This window comes from Mauremys reevesii, linkage group 4, assembly GCF_016161935.1.
Source record: "Mauremys reevesii isolate NIE-2019 linkage group 4, ASM1616193v1, whole genome shotgun sequence".
NCBI classification, from domain to species: Eukaryota; Metazoa; Chordata; order Testudines; family Geoemydidae; genus Mauremys; species Mauremys reevesii.
The window spans coordinates 81,708,608-81,724,353 of NC_052626.1; the positions used below are offsets into that span (position 1 = coordinate 81,708,608).

General features: G+C 40.2%; 1 protein-coding gene across 3 annotated transcripts in view; it reads left to right on the forward strand.

The window, feature by feature from the left end:
- LOC120403491 (golgin subfamily B member 1-like) overlaps window positions 1–12,459 on the forward strand; it is a 64,094-nt gene extending 51,635 nt beyond the window's left edge. For all 3 annotated transcript variants that reach the window (XM_039534561.1, XM_039534560.1, XM_039534562.1), the window contains exons 23-29: window positions 2,025–2,184; window positions 4,517–4,669; window positions 5,408–5,575; window positions 7,343–7,440; window positions 9,668–9,802; window positions 10,674–10,788; window positions 11,807–12,459. In XM_039534561.1, coding sequence (XP_039390495.1) covers window positions 2,025–2,184; window positions 4,517–4,669; window positions 5,408–5,575; window positions 7,343–7,440; window positions 9,668–9,802; window positions 10,674–10,788; window positions 11,807–11,965 — 988 coding nt within the window. In that variant the 3' untranslated portion in view covers window positions 11,966–12,459. The remainder of the gene's footprint in view (window positions 1–2,024; window positions 2,185–4,516; window positions 4,670–5,407; window positions 5,576–7,342; window positions 7,441–9,667; window positions 9,803–10,673; window positions 10,789–11,806) is intronic.
- The last annotated feature ends 3,287 nt before the right edge of the window (window positions 12,460–15,746 follow it).

Sequence of the window (15,746 nt, forward strand, 5' to 3'; positions counted from 1 at the left end):
TGGAAACCAGTGGGAATTTTTTAAATGGTTAGCACCCCTTAGGAGGCACACCACTGGATCTGAATGTTTATTGGGATGCCGGTCAGAGCATATTTCTAGTTCAAGCCTGTGGGAAAGGACACGTTGAAATTAACGGGGTTTTTTTTCTCTCTCTAACCAACTAGCTCAGACTCATCCATACAATTGGAAGTGGAAAATAGATTGTGATGGTTCATTTCAGCAGAAGCCATTTGCACTCTGTATCTGAGACACATCTGAGATGCAGTGACCTAGTGCATTTCCCAGCAGTTATTGGAAGCCATCTCATCTTTGTGATATTGTGGTTCAAATAAAGGATCTCAGTGTTTTTACAAGAAATAGTTTCTTTTCTTGAGATCGAAGCTCTCCTGTTGAGCTGAGGCCCACCCCACCTTGGTACTAGTAAATACTTGCCAACAGACATGAATCCATCAAACCTAATTCTAGCAATCAGATTTAACCACTGGGGGACGTGAATGAAGAGCATTCCAAAGTAACCTGCCCCCCAGTTCCCTCACAGAGCTCACAAATAACTTTCACTCTTAAGTGGGAAGGGATTGCACTCCCCTAATGTCATTCATGACAATGTCACACAGAGCAGTGTTGCCCAGAGATACAATTTGTTTCCTTAGTAAAGTGATTTGAGTCTGCATGAAAGCTATCCGGGTCATCAGGATTTCGGTACATTTAAAGTTTAGTAGAAGCCCTCATTATGTCTGTCGTGCTGTATGGAGAGGCTCATGACCAAAAGTGCCAACCCTTAGGGAAGACTGTCAAAAAGCAGAGCAGATGCCCCAAACTGGTTATATGTTCTATAATTAGATTTCACCAACCCAGTAACAAAGATGAACTCCCAAAGTACTACAGTAGTCTTATAATGGAGTCATAAACAATCCCTTTGGACACACCGGACTGTGTGATAAATGGTCATTTACACCAAAGATCACAAAATATTCAGGTTGCTCCCAGTCCCAAGAGACCAGTCACTTACCCCAGGTAAATCTGTACCTTAGATCTCACACCAAAGACAATGCTTGGAGCCAGTCTTGTAATAAACTAACTAAAGGTTTATTAACTAGGAAAAAGAAATGAGAGAGTTAGTTACAGGTGCAAGCAAGCATATATATATACATACAGAGAGAGGGAGAGGAGTTTGTCTATGATTCATAATGTGATAAAGTTGTAGTAATTTGTCAATTCAAAATGTCTTTCAGGGCTAACCCATGCCAAGCAGCATGGGACTCTCTATGTTTATTTTTAGGAATCTTTGCCCCAGATAGCATAAAAGATCCAGTTTCTCCTTTTCAGGGATTTTTATCCCCTCCACTCCAGAGTCCAGACGAATGGGATAAGTTCATGTGTAAGTCTCTCATTCCTGGAGGGAATTAGGAATGCAACCAACAGAGCCTTTCTCTCCTTTGATGCTACACAATACCTCATTTGCCTTTAGTGGGCCATCTTGTATGGAAGATGAGCCCTTTCCCTTACTAATTATTATTTTCCTGTTTAGTACATTATACAATTACAGAGGTTTACATTGCAAATAATCAATATAACTACACCATGGGCTAGAGAAGTGAGATCAGTATGTGCAGCATCCTACAATCATCTTATAAAGTGTTAACACTTACATATCAACTTAGCATTATCAAAAGATATTAAATGTTAACACACAGGTAAGCAAGACTGGTTTCCAGCTGTGCATTTGTAAGTGTTCAGGGAGGCCTGAGGCCATGGCATGAGCTGGCACCTGGTCTGCCAGCATCCCTGTCTCTCCTCTTGTCAGCAAAGTATGTGCAGTATGTTTTTCCATGCCTTGTTGTCTAGGCTTTCTAACAGCAGAAGTCTTTGAAGGGCTGGAGCATGGATGTGTATTTTCAGCTACTGATCTGTGAGTGTGTGCACAACATGGAGTTTTTCAAAATCAGTGAGGCCAGCTTGATTCTTCACATTAACTTTTATGCAGTATGTAATAATTAACGCCTCATTTAATATTTTGTGTTCAGAATGGAAAAAAACCTCCTGCTGACAGAGTCCCAAACACTACGAAATCAGTACCAGATGGCTGTTGCAGACAAGGACCGGCAGATTGCAGAATTACAGAAATTACAGCATGACATGATTGTTAAGGAATCTGTGTCCATTGGTAGCAATTACCCAATCAAGGTAAACCAAACCAAATTTTAAAAAAAAATCAAACAAACAAAAGCACTTGGTCAGTTAATATTTTTAATCTTGAAAGCCATTTCCAAAAAGAGAACTATGACAAAGTACGAAACCAAAGCATTGGAGGATAGCAAATAGTGTATGTATATTTAAATAAAGCTCAAGGGGTGATCCAGGGATTTACAGATCAATAAGCCTAACATCTGTACCTGGAGATCAGGATATATTGGGTTTTATGGTTTAAGCAAAGGAAAATCATAGCCTGTAAGCGTTCTTTGAATGTCTCAGTAAAGAAGTGGATAAAGAAAAACTAATTGACAAAATTAAACTGTCAAAAAGTCTTTGACATGGTCCCTCACAAAAGTCTACTAAAAAACCTAAGTGTTTTACGCACCCAATACAATAGGGTCCTGGTCCTCCTAAGTGCTGCAGTAATACAAATAATAAATAGTCATGTGGTAAGAAGCAAAGTATTGTTCTGAGTCAAAAACTGGCTAAGAAACAGAAAACAAAGAGTTAATAATAAATGGTTTATTTTTATCTTGGCCAAAAATTAACAGTGGGGTGGTTCAAAGTTGTGTGAGATCCAGTGTTACTTAATGTATTTATTAACGATCTAGATAGGGGAGTGAGCAGGATGGTAGCAAAATTTGCAGATGACACGAAGGTTATTTAGACTAGTCCAGTCCAGAGAGAAACTTCAGAGGGACAAAGAGTCCTGTGGCACCTTGTAGACTAACAGAAGTATTGGACCATGAGCTTTCGTGGGTGAATACCCACTTCGTCGAATGCATGCCATGTTGGGATATTAAACCCCATGTTTCAGGGTGTAAGCCAATCTCTAATTGTTGGAAATTAGGCAGAGACCAGATGTGAGGGGAAGGTTATCCCACATGTATCCAGTGCAAGGTTTCTTGCACCTTCCTCTGAAGTATCTGGTAGTGACTGCTGTTGCTGACAGAATACAGAACTAGATGGACCACAGATCTCATCCAGTCTGGTAATTCTTCTGTTCCTCAGATCTTGTGTATGAACAATAACGATCTAAGGAAAAGTGTTATATTAACCTAATGTCATCTTTGATGTTTGTGACTCAAAGGAAAGTTGGAGTAAGTTAACCTTCTAATTTGGCTAATGATGATAACAGTTAGTAGCCAAGATTAAGACTATTGTGTACTAATAATTTCTGATCATCATCAAATCATGAGTAATATGTAAAACTTTCTAACAGTGATGACTGGTGGAGTGTGGAATAGTATCTTGAAGGAAGTGGTAGAAGGCCCATTGTATGATTATATATGTAAAACTGGTACTAGAAATGATAGGTAGGAAACTGCCCTTCATTGTTGGAGTTGGATAGGATTGTAGAATAGCAGGCCAAATAGAGATGGACACGGTTCATCTTCTGTGATTCAGTGTAATGAATGATGGTGTATTTTTGTAAAGGAATACTCTCTGCTTGAAATACATACTTGCAAAATAACCACCTTTCTTTATCAGTGTTACTAAAAACTGATAGAACTTTTTAAAATGCTTTTCATTGTTTTTCTTTCGTTCGTTTTCTGCCTTTTTGCTTCACTGAGACACTTAAAATCAGTGAAGTTAGTCTCATTTGTTTAGAGTAATTTTCACTTCATGTTCTCAGTGTTGCAGTGGGTGGATTGGAAACACCAGTGAGATGTTAGTTTATGCCAATGTCCCCAAACTTTTTGTGTTGCACCCCTCCCTACCCATAATAGAACCTGTTCACGCCACAGCCAAGAACAGAGAGACAGTCAGGGCAAGGGCTGTGGTCGGGAGTCGAGGCTGAAGGCCACAGGTGAGGCTGTGGTTGGAGCTGCGGTTGGGGCCAGGAGCAGAGCCAGCACCTGAGCTGTCACTGGGGGTGAGGCCAGAATGGAGCTGGAGGCAGAATGGGGCTGGGTGGAACTCCCTCCTCTCCTCAACCCCCTCCTCACCCTGTGGGGGCTGGCCCAGGTTGGGGACCAATGGTTTATGTAAATAAGAACAGTTTTTATTCAAAACTTGGGACAGGCTTGTGAAAGGAAATAATAATGGGACTGTAGACATCACTGATTTAAAAGTATGTTAAAACAATGGATTATATACACCTCTACCCCGATATAACACGAATTTGGATATAACACAGTAAAGCAGCGCTCCGGGTTGCAGGGCTGCACACTTCAGTGGATCAAAGCAAGTTCAGAATAATGCGGTTTCACCTATAACGCGGTAAGATTTTTGGCTCCTGAGCACAGCATTATATCGGGATAGAGGCGTATCATTATCAATTTCTGTAGATTTAACCTTGAATTTTTGGGTGGTGTTTAAGCCATTAGAAACAGTCACTCTGGTTGGAAGTACAAACAGTCCTGAGCAAGTGAAACATCTTTTAGCTGAGAGGAGCCAGCTTCAGAGTGAACTGCAGCGCTGTCTTCAGGAGATGCACCAGAGGGAGCTGCGTTTCCAGCAGATGAACTCAAAGGTAGGGAAGGTGATAGCTGTAACTACTCTGGGTAAATGTGGAGCATAGCTAATGTGAATATAGAAATATTTTCATCTACCTGAATCTGGGAACAAGGCATATTTAATTTGTGTACTGTGTATTTATATTACTACAGCATTAGATCACACAACATAGTTGGCTCAGAGTGGAACTGGCAAGCTAAAAATCTAGAATATCTTTGAACTATAGCTGTTGTTTGACTGAGACAGGGCCACTTGACCCTGCAGTTTGCAATGCAGAAGTCGCAGCACCAAAACTATATCACATTCAAAGCAAAAAAGACTACAGTTAAGATGGGAGCAGTTGAAATTCCTCCACACTTAGTACAGTATTTGAGCCATATTGTGTTAAATTTTCAAAGTGTCTTAAAAATGCATCCATAAAATCAGCAGATAAGCCCATTTGCAATTATAAATCAGGCAAACATGTATGCACAAGCAGTTGTGTGTGCAGTTTTCTATCTTGCACCGTTTTGTGAGCAAAACTCTATTTGTGCATGCATGTTTATAGATGACCTTTGGAAAAGGATCCCTTTAAAATCTTTCCTTTGTTTTCTTTTGAAAATTGTCAACTGCTGCCTTTGCCATCACACTGTCTGTTAATGCCCTTTTTTTAGCCTATACAATTGCTCTTTTTAACTATAAATCTCATCTCTACAGTATATCTCTTTAGAGAGAGAATTGCTAGCTCTTGTTTTGAAAGGTTGAATTGTTTCAGGTAATGCAGTCAGTAGAAGAGAATGCTGTATTGTCTGCCCAGTTGAAGACAGTATCCCAGACTCTAAGAGAGAATCAGCTGCGTTACACTGATCTGCAAAATCGTTATTTCAGACTTGAGAGGGAATACCAGACAGTGCAAGTTAGTTCCTTCCAAGATACTGCTCAGGTAAAATGAACATACTATTTTTCTCTGCTTTTTAGTCTCATGACACAACTCCTGATTTTAGCATGAAGTGGTCTTGTCTGTGCCTGCTGTAGCTCGGCTCCCTGAAACTAACATTCTTTGGCAACACAAGCACTGACATCCAGGTCTCTGCAGACCTTGCTGTCTCTGTGCTGGCTAGTGATAGGCACACGCCAACCTCCAGTGCTCAGAGCATTCCCTGCAGTGTCCAGCCCTTCACCCCTGGACACTCACGGAAATTACCAGGTTGCCATCTCAAGGGGATAGTGTACACAGTGGCTTGTTTGTCAACTGAGGATCAGCTCATGATGAACATCACAGCACTGAGATATATTTATAATGAAAACAATCATATGTTTATTATCAAAAGCTAAGATTTAGAGAGCGTGAGTCAGGATAATAATGGAAATAGGTTACATATAAAACAAAATCAATATATGCTTTCTAGAAACTAAACTTTAACAGGTTAACCGTCTGTCTAAAGAAGGCTTGTCTCGTCTAAAGCAGCCTCCCCATGCTTCCAACCAGTATAGCTGGGAATCTTCTTTCATGAATGCAAAAAAGCTCTGTTCTGTTCTTTTTGTTTCCTCGGTGAAGGAGCAAATGGTATTCTTTTCCCTTCTCCTTTTATCCCCCAAAGTCCATCGCTTTTGTCCCCAGAGTAAGGACAATCCCCTGTGGTTCATTCTCTAGTTTGCTGACTCCATGTTGGTTTCACATCCTCTTGTTGACATTGAATGCAAATAAGGCTTCCTTTGTATTGACCTACAATGCTTAATTTACTTGTGAACTGAGGCAGGCAGGTGAATATACATAATTTGTCTGGCAGAAGCCTGTTTGTCAACTTTTCCTTGATTCACACATTTTTACAAACCTATTTTGTGTGTGAGTGAGAGAGAGAGAAGCATATTTTCTGTTGTGTCTGTAGATGTCCATGTGCACATATAACTTCTTGCATGTATTTGTACATGAATCTCGCACTGATATTAATGATCATTGTGATCCTGGCTTTGTTTAAGATCTCAAATGATATTCTTTATAGATAACTACTATGAAAGCAGTGTGCTAGGTGTAGTGAGATTGTCAGACCTGGTAGGTGTTGCTGTTATAGAACAATGAACACTTTTGCCAGCTGTACCAATAGGCCTCTTTCACACTTACGACGTTTCAGTTCTCCTGCTTTCCTGTTCTTAACAAACATTGCCTTAAAGCTTTGAAGGGTGCCTTACCACCATCTCGCTCTTTTTTTTTTTTTAAACTAGTCTTCCTGCATTACCTTGCTGGTTTATTGGTTGGGATTCCTTAGTGTAAACCCACCATGTCTGTCCTTTTTTTGTGTCTGCAGTATGCTGCTGACCCCTGCTCACTGAAGGCCTTTGGGGATTGTTTTAAGACTTTCTGTCTCAGTTTTGTGTAAGTGTTCAGCCTGCTCACTCACCCCATTTATTTATTCACATGCAGAAATCCCCGAAGGCCAAACAATAAATGTGCAAATGGAAGTCATGGAATCTTTGAGTCTTGTGGCTTGCATAGGAAATGTCCTCCTGGCAGCAAAGGAAAGACTCTGTTTGTGTGTTCATTTGGGAAGTTGTAATCCCAGAATTTGAGGATTAAATGACAATATCAGATACAAACACTAATGGAATTAGTGAACTAGTGGAACTAATGTTTTTCAACTGGCAGAACAGATTTTGTAACTGGAAACATGGTCATCAGGTTCTTATTATTTTAATATTTTATATTTTCTAGGGTGAAACTAGAGCAGAAGTTCCCCCAGGAGCTCCGCAAGAAAGAACTGCAGATATTGTTGAAATAGACAATATGGAACTAGATGAACTTAGAAAAAGGTCAGGATTGATTTACATCAATTTATGATGTTTCTTTTCTTGTTTATGACAATGCTGCTTCTGCTCTACTGCTTCACACTCCCGTTTCTTTGCAAGGCTGTTTTTGGAAGATAAAACTGATGTTTAAGAAAGGGAATGTTTACAGTGAATTTATCAGAGAGGAAGGATGGTCCAGTGGTTAGGGCGCTGACCCAAGTTCAATTTGCTTCTCTGCCACAGACTTCCTGTGTGACCTTGGCACCTCTGTGCCTTGTTCTCCATCTGTAAAATGGAGATAATAATGATTCCCTACCTCATAGGGATGTTGAGGATATATACATTAAAAAGATTGTGAATCATAGAACTGGAGGGATCTCGACAGGTCATCTAGTCCAGGCCCCAGAGCTCATTATTATCTAGACCATCCCTGACAGGTGTTTGTCTAACCTGCTCTTAAAAACCTTCAATGATGGAGATTCCACAGTCTCCATAGACAATTTATTCCAGTGCTTAATCACCAAAGTTTTCCTAATGTCCAACCTAAATCTCCCTTGCTGCAGTTTAAGCCCATTGCTTCTTGTCTTACCCTCAGGTTAAGAAGAACAATTCTTCTCCCTCCTCCTTGTAACAACCTTTATGTACTTGAAAACTGTTATCATGTCCCTTCTCAGTCTAATCTTTTCCAGACTAAACAAACCCAATTTTTTCAATCTTCCCTCATAGGTCATGTTTTCTAGACCTTTAATAATTTTTGTTGCTCTTCTCTGGACTTTCTCCAGTTTGTCCACATCTTTCCTGAAATGTGGCACTCAAAACTGGACACAGTACTCCAGTTGAGGCCTAATCAGCGTGGAGTAGAGCAGAAGAATTACTTCTCGTCTTGCTTACAAAACTCCTGCTAATACATCCCAGAATTATGTTTGCTTTTTTTGCAACAGTGTTGCACTGTTGACTCGTATTTACCTTGTGGTCCACTATGACTCCCAGATCTCTTTCCGCAATACTTCTTCTGAGGCAGTCATTTCCCATTTTGTTTGTGTGCAACTGATTGTTCCTTCCTAAATGGAGTACTTTGCATTTGTCCTTATTGAATTTTATCCTATTTATTCAGACCATTTCTCCAGTTTGTCTAGATCATTTTTGAGTTATAATTATAAGCACTTTGAGATCTACTGATAAAAAGCGTATATAAGAAATAGGCATTATTAAGAGTATAGTTGAATTAAGTCTTAAATATGAAAAAATTTGAAGTATATTTGGTGATATTTTATTTTTAAAACCAGACCTGTCGTATTCAAGTTATGAGTGACTTGTCTTTGACTCCAGATCAGTATTACAGTTGGGCAAACAATGGATTTTTCAGTTAGTTGGCAATTCCAAAAAATGTACAAAATGGTTTTCAGGTCAAACTGAAAAGGAAATTTTTGAAATTTCAGGGAAATCAAAAAGTAATTTTTTTTAATTGGGTCAGAACTGAGCATTTTGTTTCAATTTTGGGGATTTTGACAAGAGCTAAGGAGAACTAGATTCACAGAAAGCAGATGAGGAGAAGGAGTCGTCGTCCTCCCTTATTATCTTTAGGCCAGTGGTTAGGAATCTTTCTTGGGATGTAAGAGAAACCCAAGTTTGATTTCCCCCCTCTGCCTGATGTGGACAAGGGATTTGTACTTGGGTCCCCCACATTGCAGGAAAATGCCTAGCCACTGGACTATGGGATATTCTGGTGTAGGTCTTTCTCAGTCCCTCCTGTGGAAGTTGTCCACTGTTTATAAATAATTAGTCTTTGGAGCAGGGACATGAACCTGATTCTCCCACTTCTTGGGGGAGAGTGCCCTAACCACTGTGCTATAGAGTCATTCCCACTCTTTTTTCCTGGCCCAGTGACTGAATTGCCTTATGAATGAATCACTTCCCAGCCATTTTGTGACCCTAGTCCTCCTTTGCTTATGTCAAAATACGTGAAATCAGAAAGAGAAACTTTGAGTCGGATCAGAACAAAATATTTTAACATTACAGAAACATTTTGAGTGTTTTGGTTTTCTTGAAACTATTCAGCAAACTCAACATGAATTTGTGATTTAGTTTTGGGTAATCCAAGACTGGTGAAATATTTCACTGAAAAATGCAGTCTCTAGTCGGCATACCCGAACCTCTGTAATAAATACAAGTAAATTAAATAAAAGAATGATCAGGAAATCTAATATTCCTTTCTGTGCTTAAATTGATTTAGTATTTGCATTTGCTGTAGGCTTGCAGAGACAGAGCAGCAGTATGATTCAGTGCAACAGGCCCTGTCGCAGCTGACAGAAACACTGTCAGAAGAAAGGAGTAGGAGAGAAGCTGCAGAAGAGGCCTTAGGACTCACTGAGGAACAATGTAAAAGGTTGGAGATACTTGCACAATATTTTCCCTTTTCAGACCATATGAGCTGACCTTACAATTGGAGCTATGCAGCAAATGCTTATGTTCACAGGGAATGCCTTTGAAAGCAGTGAGGGGCGAGGGAGTTCCACATGGGCACAGAGATTCATTCTAATTGTAGCGTCAGGGCCTTAATGACCGATTGCAGGTTTTTTCCTCTTGGAAGAATGTAAGGATTTTCCTTCTGAGTTACTGTGGCTGATGTTAATACTGAGTGTCTAGTCTGTCTAAAAATTTGAGCTTGAAGTTTTTATTTGTTGTTTGCCACTGTTTTTTTAGTGAGGTTAGTGATGAAAAATGTTGGATTTCCATGACTAGGTACAAAACCAGTTTGACAGCAGTGAAAACGTCTACACTGCTTGGCTAGTGTGTCTCAAGCGCAAATTGCACGGTCTTTGTGCTGATCTAAATTAAAAAATGTCTACTAATTTTCTAGCTGAACTCACTAGTCAGTACTGTTTTTCCCCCCTTGAGCTAGCAGAGCATTCCATGTATAACAGATTTTATACATACACTCAGAGAAATAGATAGCCATATATTAATTACATCCAAATAAATAAAATCACCATCCTAATTTGACAAGTACTAAATAATCAGCTAGAAAGAGGAAAAGAAAGTTTGGGGTAGTATGAATAAGTAAAACATCCAGAATCGAAAATAGAGGCTGAAAAAGACAAATAGTTTCCTTTTGTTTTCTTTACCAAAAGCAGTAAGCACTAGCTGAGCTGTACAAAATAATATTTTCATAGGTATATGATGATTGATAATGATACTTCTAAAGAGTAGATAACTTCAGTCATGTTTCCCCTGCCTTTTCAATTTCTTTTCTCTAGACTCGAAATGAGTAGTTACAAGTCTGTACCTAGAGAATACACTGTTCAGATGGAGTCTGAGGAGGAAAGAGAGGCTTTGATCATCAATCCTAGTGAACATATTGTTGTACGTAAGGTAAGTAAATGTGTAACCTGGAAGAAATTCTGAGTCATAAGTTGCCTAACAATGGGTGCTCACCTTGTACACCACCAGCCGCAAATGGCTCAGAGAACGGGGAAGTCTTTTCTCTTCAAATGATTTTAATTAAATCATATTTATAATAAATATCCTGAAAGAATGGAGCAATAAACTACATGTGTACCAAAATGAGTAATAAACGAGTAAAACTGTGAACTACTAAACACATTGGCCAGATCCTCAGCGGGTACAAATCATCATAGCTGCTTTGGCTTCATTTATACTAGCTAAGGATCTGCCCATTGTACGTGTAAACACTTCCAGGTCAGAGATTGCTGTTGTAAATACATATATCTGGAGGTTGTCTTTTCAAGGGATGAACTAGAAGAGAAATATTACAGATATGTGGGAGTGTAATGAATTTACTGAATATATTTTTGAATCAAACACCTGAAATCAGCCAGCATCTCTCTCTGTACTAAAAATCAAACATCTAAGAATCTCTTATAGTGCCCAGAGATCATGGTGATTGGCATACCCTGGAGAGATACATATGTGTACATTCAAAATGTCAGTAAAATATTGAAAATAAAACAGTATGTTTGACTTTACCTTTCAGTGTGCTGTGTTATGGATGGTAACCTGTACTTTGATGCAAACATCAATTAAATAAAATATACACCGTCTATATATATTTTGGGTGTATATTGGGTATTTACATGTATTGTATAAATTGTGTATGTGTGTGCATATAATGTTGTCTATATCTCTGCTCTGTGTGCATGTAATTAAATATTACACTTATCCTGTAGCCTCTCCCCCCAACCCCCCCGCTTATCTTTTGTAACTGCTCCATTCTCTTCCCCATGAATCCTTTATTTTAATGGCACGTGCGCAGACACCCTCTTCTGCAGACCCAGTTGGAAGGATTACAGTACTTCACCAATCTAGAGTATAATGAGAGCTGCTCTTGCATCTTTTTTGGTGATTATTTATTTGAAATTGTTTCCTACAGATGAAAGGAGGAGCCCTTTCTTTCAAAAGATGGCTTCGAGGGCGAAGCCTTTACTGCTCCAAGCTGCTGACCTCCAGAGCAAAATCCCGCTATTTATTCCTCACTTACTTGGTGACACTACATCTTGTTGTTTTTCTGTGCCTCACTGGCATTCTCTAAATGCACTGCAATTGCTGGGTAAATTATTTTTCTTTAGATAATGGTGTGCCAACTCAAGATAATGGACTTTTCACATGCTGTTGTTAAACTATGCACTGGACACAATTGTATATATCCTCATTATAATATGTGCATTTTGAGCTTCTTGCAAGAAGTTTCTGTATATCACGGTTACTCCAAAGTTGACTTGAATTGCTCCTTAACAATGGAATATTATATTTGCTAAAGAGAAGATATTCCCCTTTCAGTGCAACCTATAAAGAAACTGCTGCATTATATTGTTTGGGAATATATAATGATTGAATTGGGTTGTAAATGGTATCTTTTCTATATAAATTTTATTTTAAGAAAGTTACACTATAAATTTTAAAGGAATATCAACTATTGCTGTTTATTAGCTTCTTGATAATAGCAAGAAGCTTTACAGAGTGCAATAAAAAAAAGCTGGGTTCATTGTGGGTTTCTTGACTGGAAATAAAACTCTAAGAGCTGAACTCTGCTCTATGGATGTGTGAAGAGTAAATACTTGTAATTGTCTGTGTTGTTGCTAACAGGATGCACAATTATGTAATTATATTAATGAGAAAAGACTGACAGCTAACAACAAGAATATCTAATGAAAATTAAGACATTCCTCCATAGCTAATCTCAAACTGCTTTTAGCCAGATCACATCACTTCAAACTGCAGTTGCTCTAACCTGTCTCAGTTAGCTGAATTACTATTATTTTTTGCTTGTTATACTAGCTTCTGGCATCCCCAGGATCAGGCTCCACTGCACACATGGGGCATCCGAACTCCTGACTTCTGAAGTTTTCTTATGTTCTCTTAAACCTTTGGATAAATAGGTTGTGTGTTCATGCACACATTTTAGAACATTTCTTCTAATTCAGTTAAGTGAGAAGTACATAATACATTTTCAAGTGAGTGGTGAGGAGACGTACTTTCAGCTGTTTTCTGTATGAGCATAATGAAGCATCTTGTATAAAAATATGCATGCTTTGTTATAATGTACACTGAAGTTGAGTGAAATTTTCTGAGTCCAAAATATTTTTATGTGAAGAAGAGAGACTGTTTCTAATACTGTGACCTCATGATGACTATGTAATAGGGAGTTTTGCATTGTTTTACCAGTGATTTCAGCTATAACACATTGTCTGTAGCAGAGTAGTTCACTTTCTGAACCTGTTTTTAACAGAACAGATTACTGTGTATGAGAAATGTAAATGAGACATAAATATCAGTTGAGGCTTTAGCTGGGATCACAAAAGTCTTTAATGTAGTATTCCATGTTGAATGTTAGTGTCTTGGAAATGTAGTTTTTTAAACACTAGGTGACCCATCAAAATCAGTTTTATTGCTTTTTTGGCAAATATGATTTTTTTTTCCTTCAAGTTTTACCACCAAAGGCTGCTGTCCTGCTACCTTTTTAGCCTTTTTCTTCAGTTCGTTAAATGTTCTTATCTTTTCATCAGATACATTATTTATAGAATCATTTTTAATTAGAGCCAGAATAGGACATTGGTGCACTTTGAATAAGCTTGATAGTGATAGCAATTGTATTTGTGTTTACATGCACTCTGATTACAAATGACACATAATACAGGTTAGTTAGCTGAGGCCATGCTTTTTGCCATACACAAATAGTTATCTGATCCAGAAGAGCTATGTTAAAGACGTGATACCCATTAAAAGAGCCATGTTAGAAAAAGATTAGCTGATCAAATGACCTTGTTAAAAAGGAATAAATTATGGTCACCTTAACTTTCCTCCTAAGGATCACAGAGGAGTGCTTGCAGTTGGGGAAGGCTGTCTAAGTAAGCTCTAACTGTGTGATTCTCACGTTCCGGGGTGCAATTCAGATCAGTGAGAGATTGCGTCACTGTTTGTATTATAACCATGAGTGCCCCAAAATGCTTTTGCTCCCTGCCTGTGGGGGACACATAACCAGTATGCACTTCATGTTCTGTATACTGTACACCTGACTCAACACTTTGGCCTGGTCTACACTACGAGTTCAGGTCGAATTTAGCAGCGTTAAATCGAATTAACCCTGCACCCGTCCACACAATGAAGCCATTTACTTTGACATAAAGGGCTCTTAAAATCGATTTCTGTGCTCCTCCCCGACAAGGGGATTAGCGCTGAAATCAATATTGCCCATTCGAATTAGGGTTAGTGTGGACGCAATTCGATGGTATTGGCCTCCAGGAGCTATCCCACAGTGCACCATTGTGACAGCACTTTAAACTCAGATGCACTGGCCAGGCGTACAAGAAAAGCCCCGCAAACTTTTGAATCTCTTTTCCTGTTTGGCCAGTCGAGCTCATCAGCACAGGTGACCATGCAGTCCGAGAATCGAAAAAGAGCTCCAGCATGGACCGTATGGGAGGTATTGGATCTGATCGCTGTATGGGGAGACGATTCCGTGCTATCAGAACTACGTTCCAAAAGACAAAATGCCAATACATTTCAAAAAGTCTCCAAGGGCATGATGGAGAGAGGCCACAAAAGGGACTCTACACAGTGACGCGTGAAAGTTAAGGAGCTCAGACAAGCATAACAGAAAAACAAAGAATTAAACGGACGTTCTGGGGCAGAGCCACAGACATGCCAATTCTAGGCTGAGCTGCATGGAATTCTAGGGGGTGCCGCTACCTCTAGCCCCACCCCTGACGGTGGATTCCGAGGAGGGGGTAATCTCAGCCATGCCAGAGGATTTTGCAGATGGGGAAGATGACGAGGACGAGCTTGAGGAGAGCACACAGCACACCGTACTCCCCAACAGCCAGGATCTTTTTCTCACCCTGATTGAAATAGCCTCCCAACCCTGCCAAGGCGGTATCCTGGACCATGAAGCCTTAGAAGAGACCTCTAGTGAGTGTACCTTTGTATATATAATACATGGTTAAAAAGGAAGCCCTACCTACAGGAACCCTAACCCTAGCTGCAAGTGCCCTATCCTTACGAACCCTAACCCTAGGGCAGGAAGTCCTAGCCATAGGAACCCTAACCCTAGCTCCAAGTGCCCTACCCTTAGGAATCCTAAACCTAGGGCGGGAAACCCTAACCATAGGAACCCTAACCTTAGCTCTAAGTGCCCTACCCATAGGAACCTTAACCCTACAGGAGGAATCCCTACACAAAGGAACCCTACCCCTAGCTCCAAGTGCCCTACCCATAGGAACCCTAACCGTAGGGTGGGGCACCCTACCCATAGGAACCCTAACTGCAGCTCCAAGTGCCCTACCCTTAGGAACCCTTACCCTAGGGCGGGGTTCCCTACTCTTAGGAACCCTAACCCTATCTTTAAGTGCCCTACCCATAGGAACCCTAACCGTAGATCCAAGAGCACTTCCGTTAGCAACCCTAACCCTAGCTCCAAGTGCCTAACCCATAGGAACCCTAACCCTAGGGTTGGGCACCCTTCCCATAGGAAACCTAACCCTAGCTCCAAGTGCCCTATCCTATAGAACCCTAAACATTCCTCCAAGTGCCCTACCCTTAGGAACCTTAACCCTAGGGCGGGAAGCCCTACCCATAGGAAGCCTGACCCTAGCTCCAAGTGCCCTACCCATAGGAACCCTAACCCTAGGCCGGGCGCCCTACCAATAGGAACGCTAACCCTAGCTCTGAGTGCCCTACCAATGGGTACCCTAACCCTAGCTCCAAGTACCCTACCCATAAGATCCCTAACCTTAAGCCGGAGTGCCCTACCCATCGAAACCCTAACCCTAGCTCCAAGTGGCTTACCCATAGGATCCTGTAGTGAGGCGCCCTGG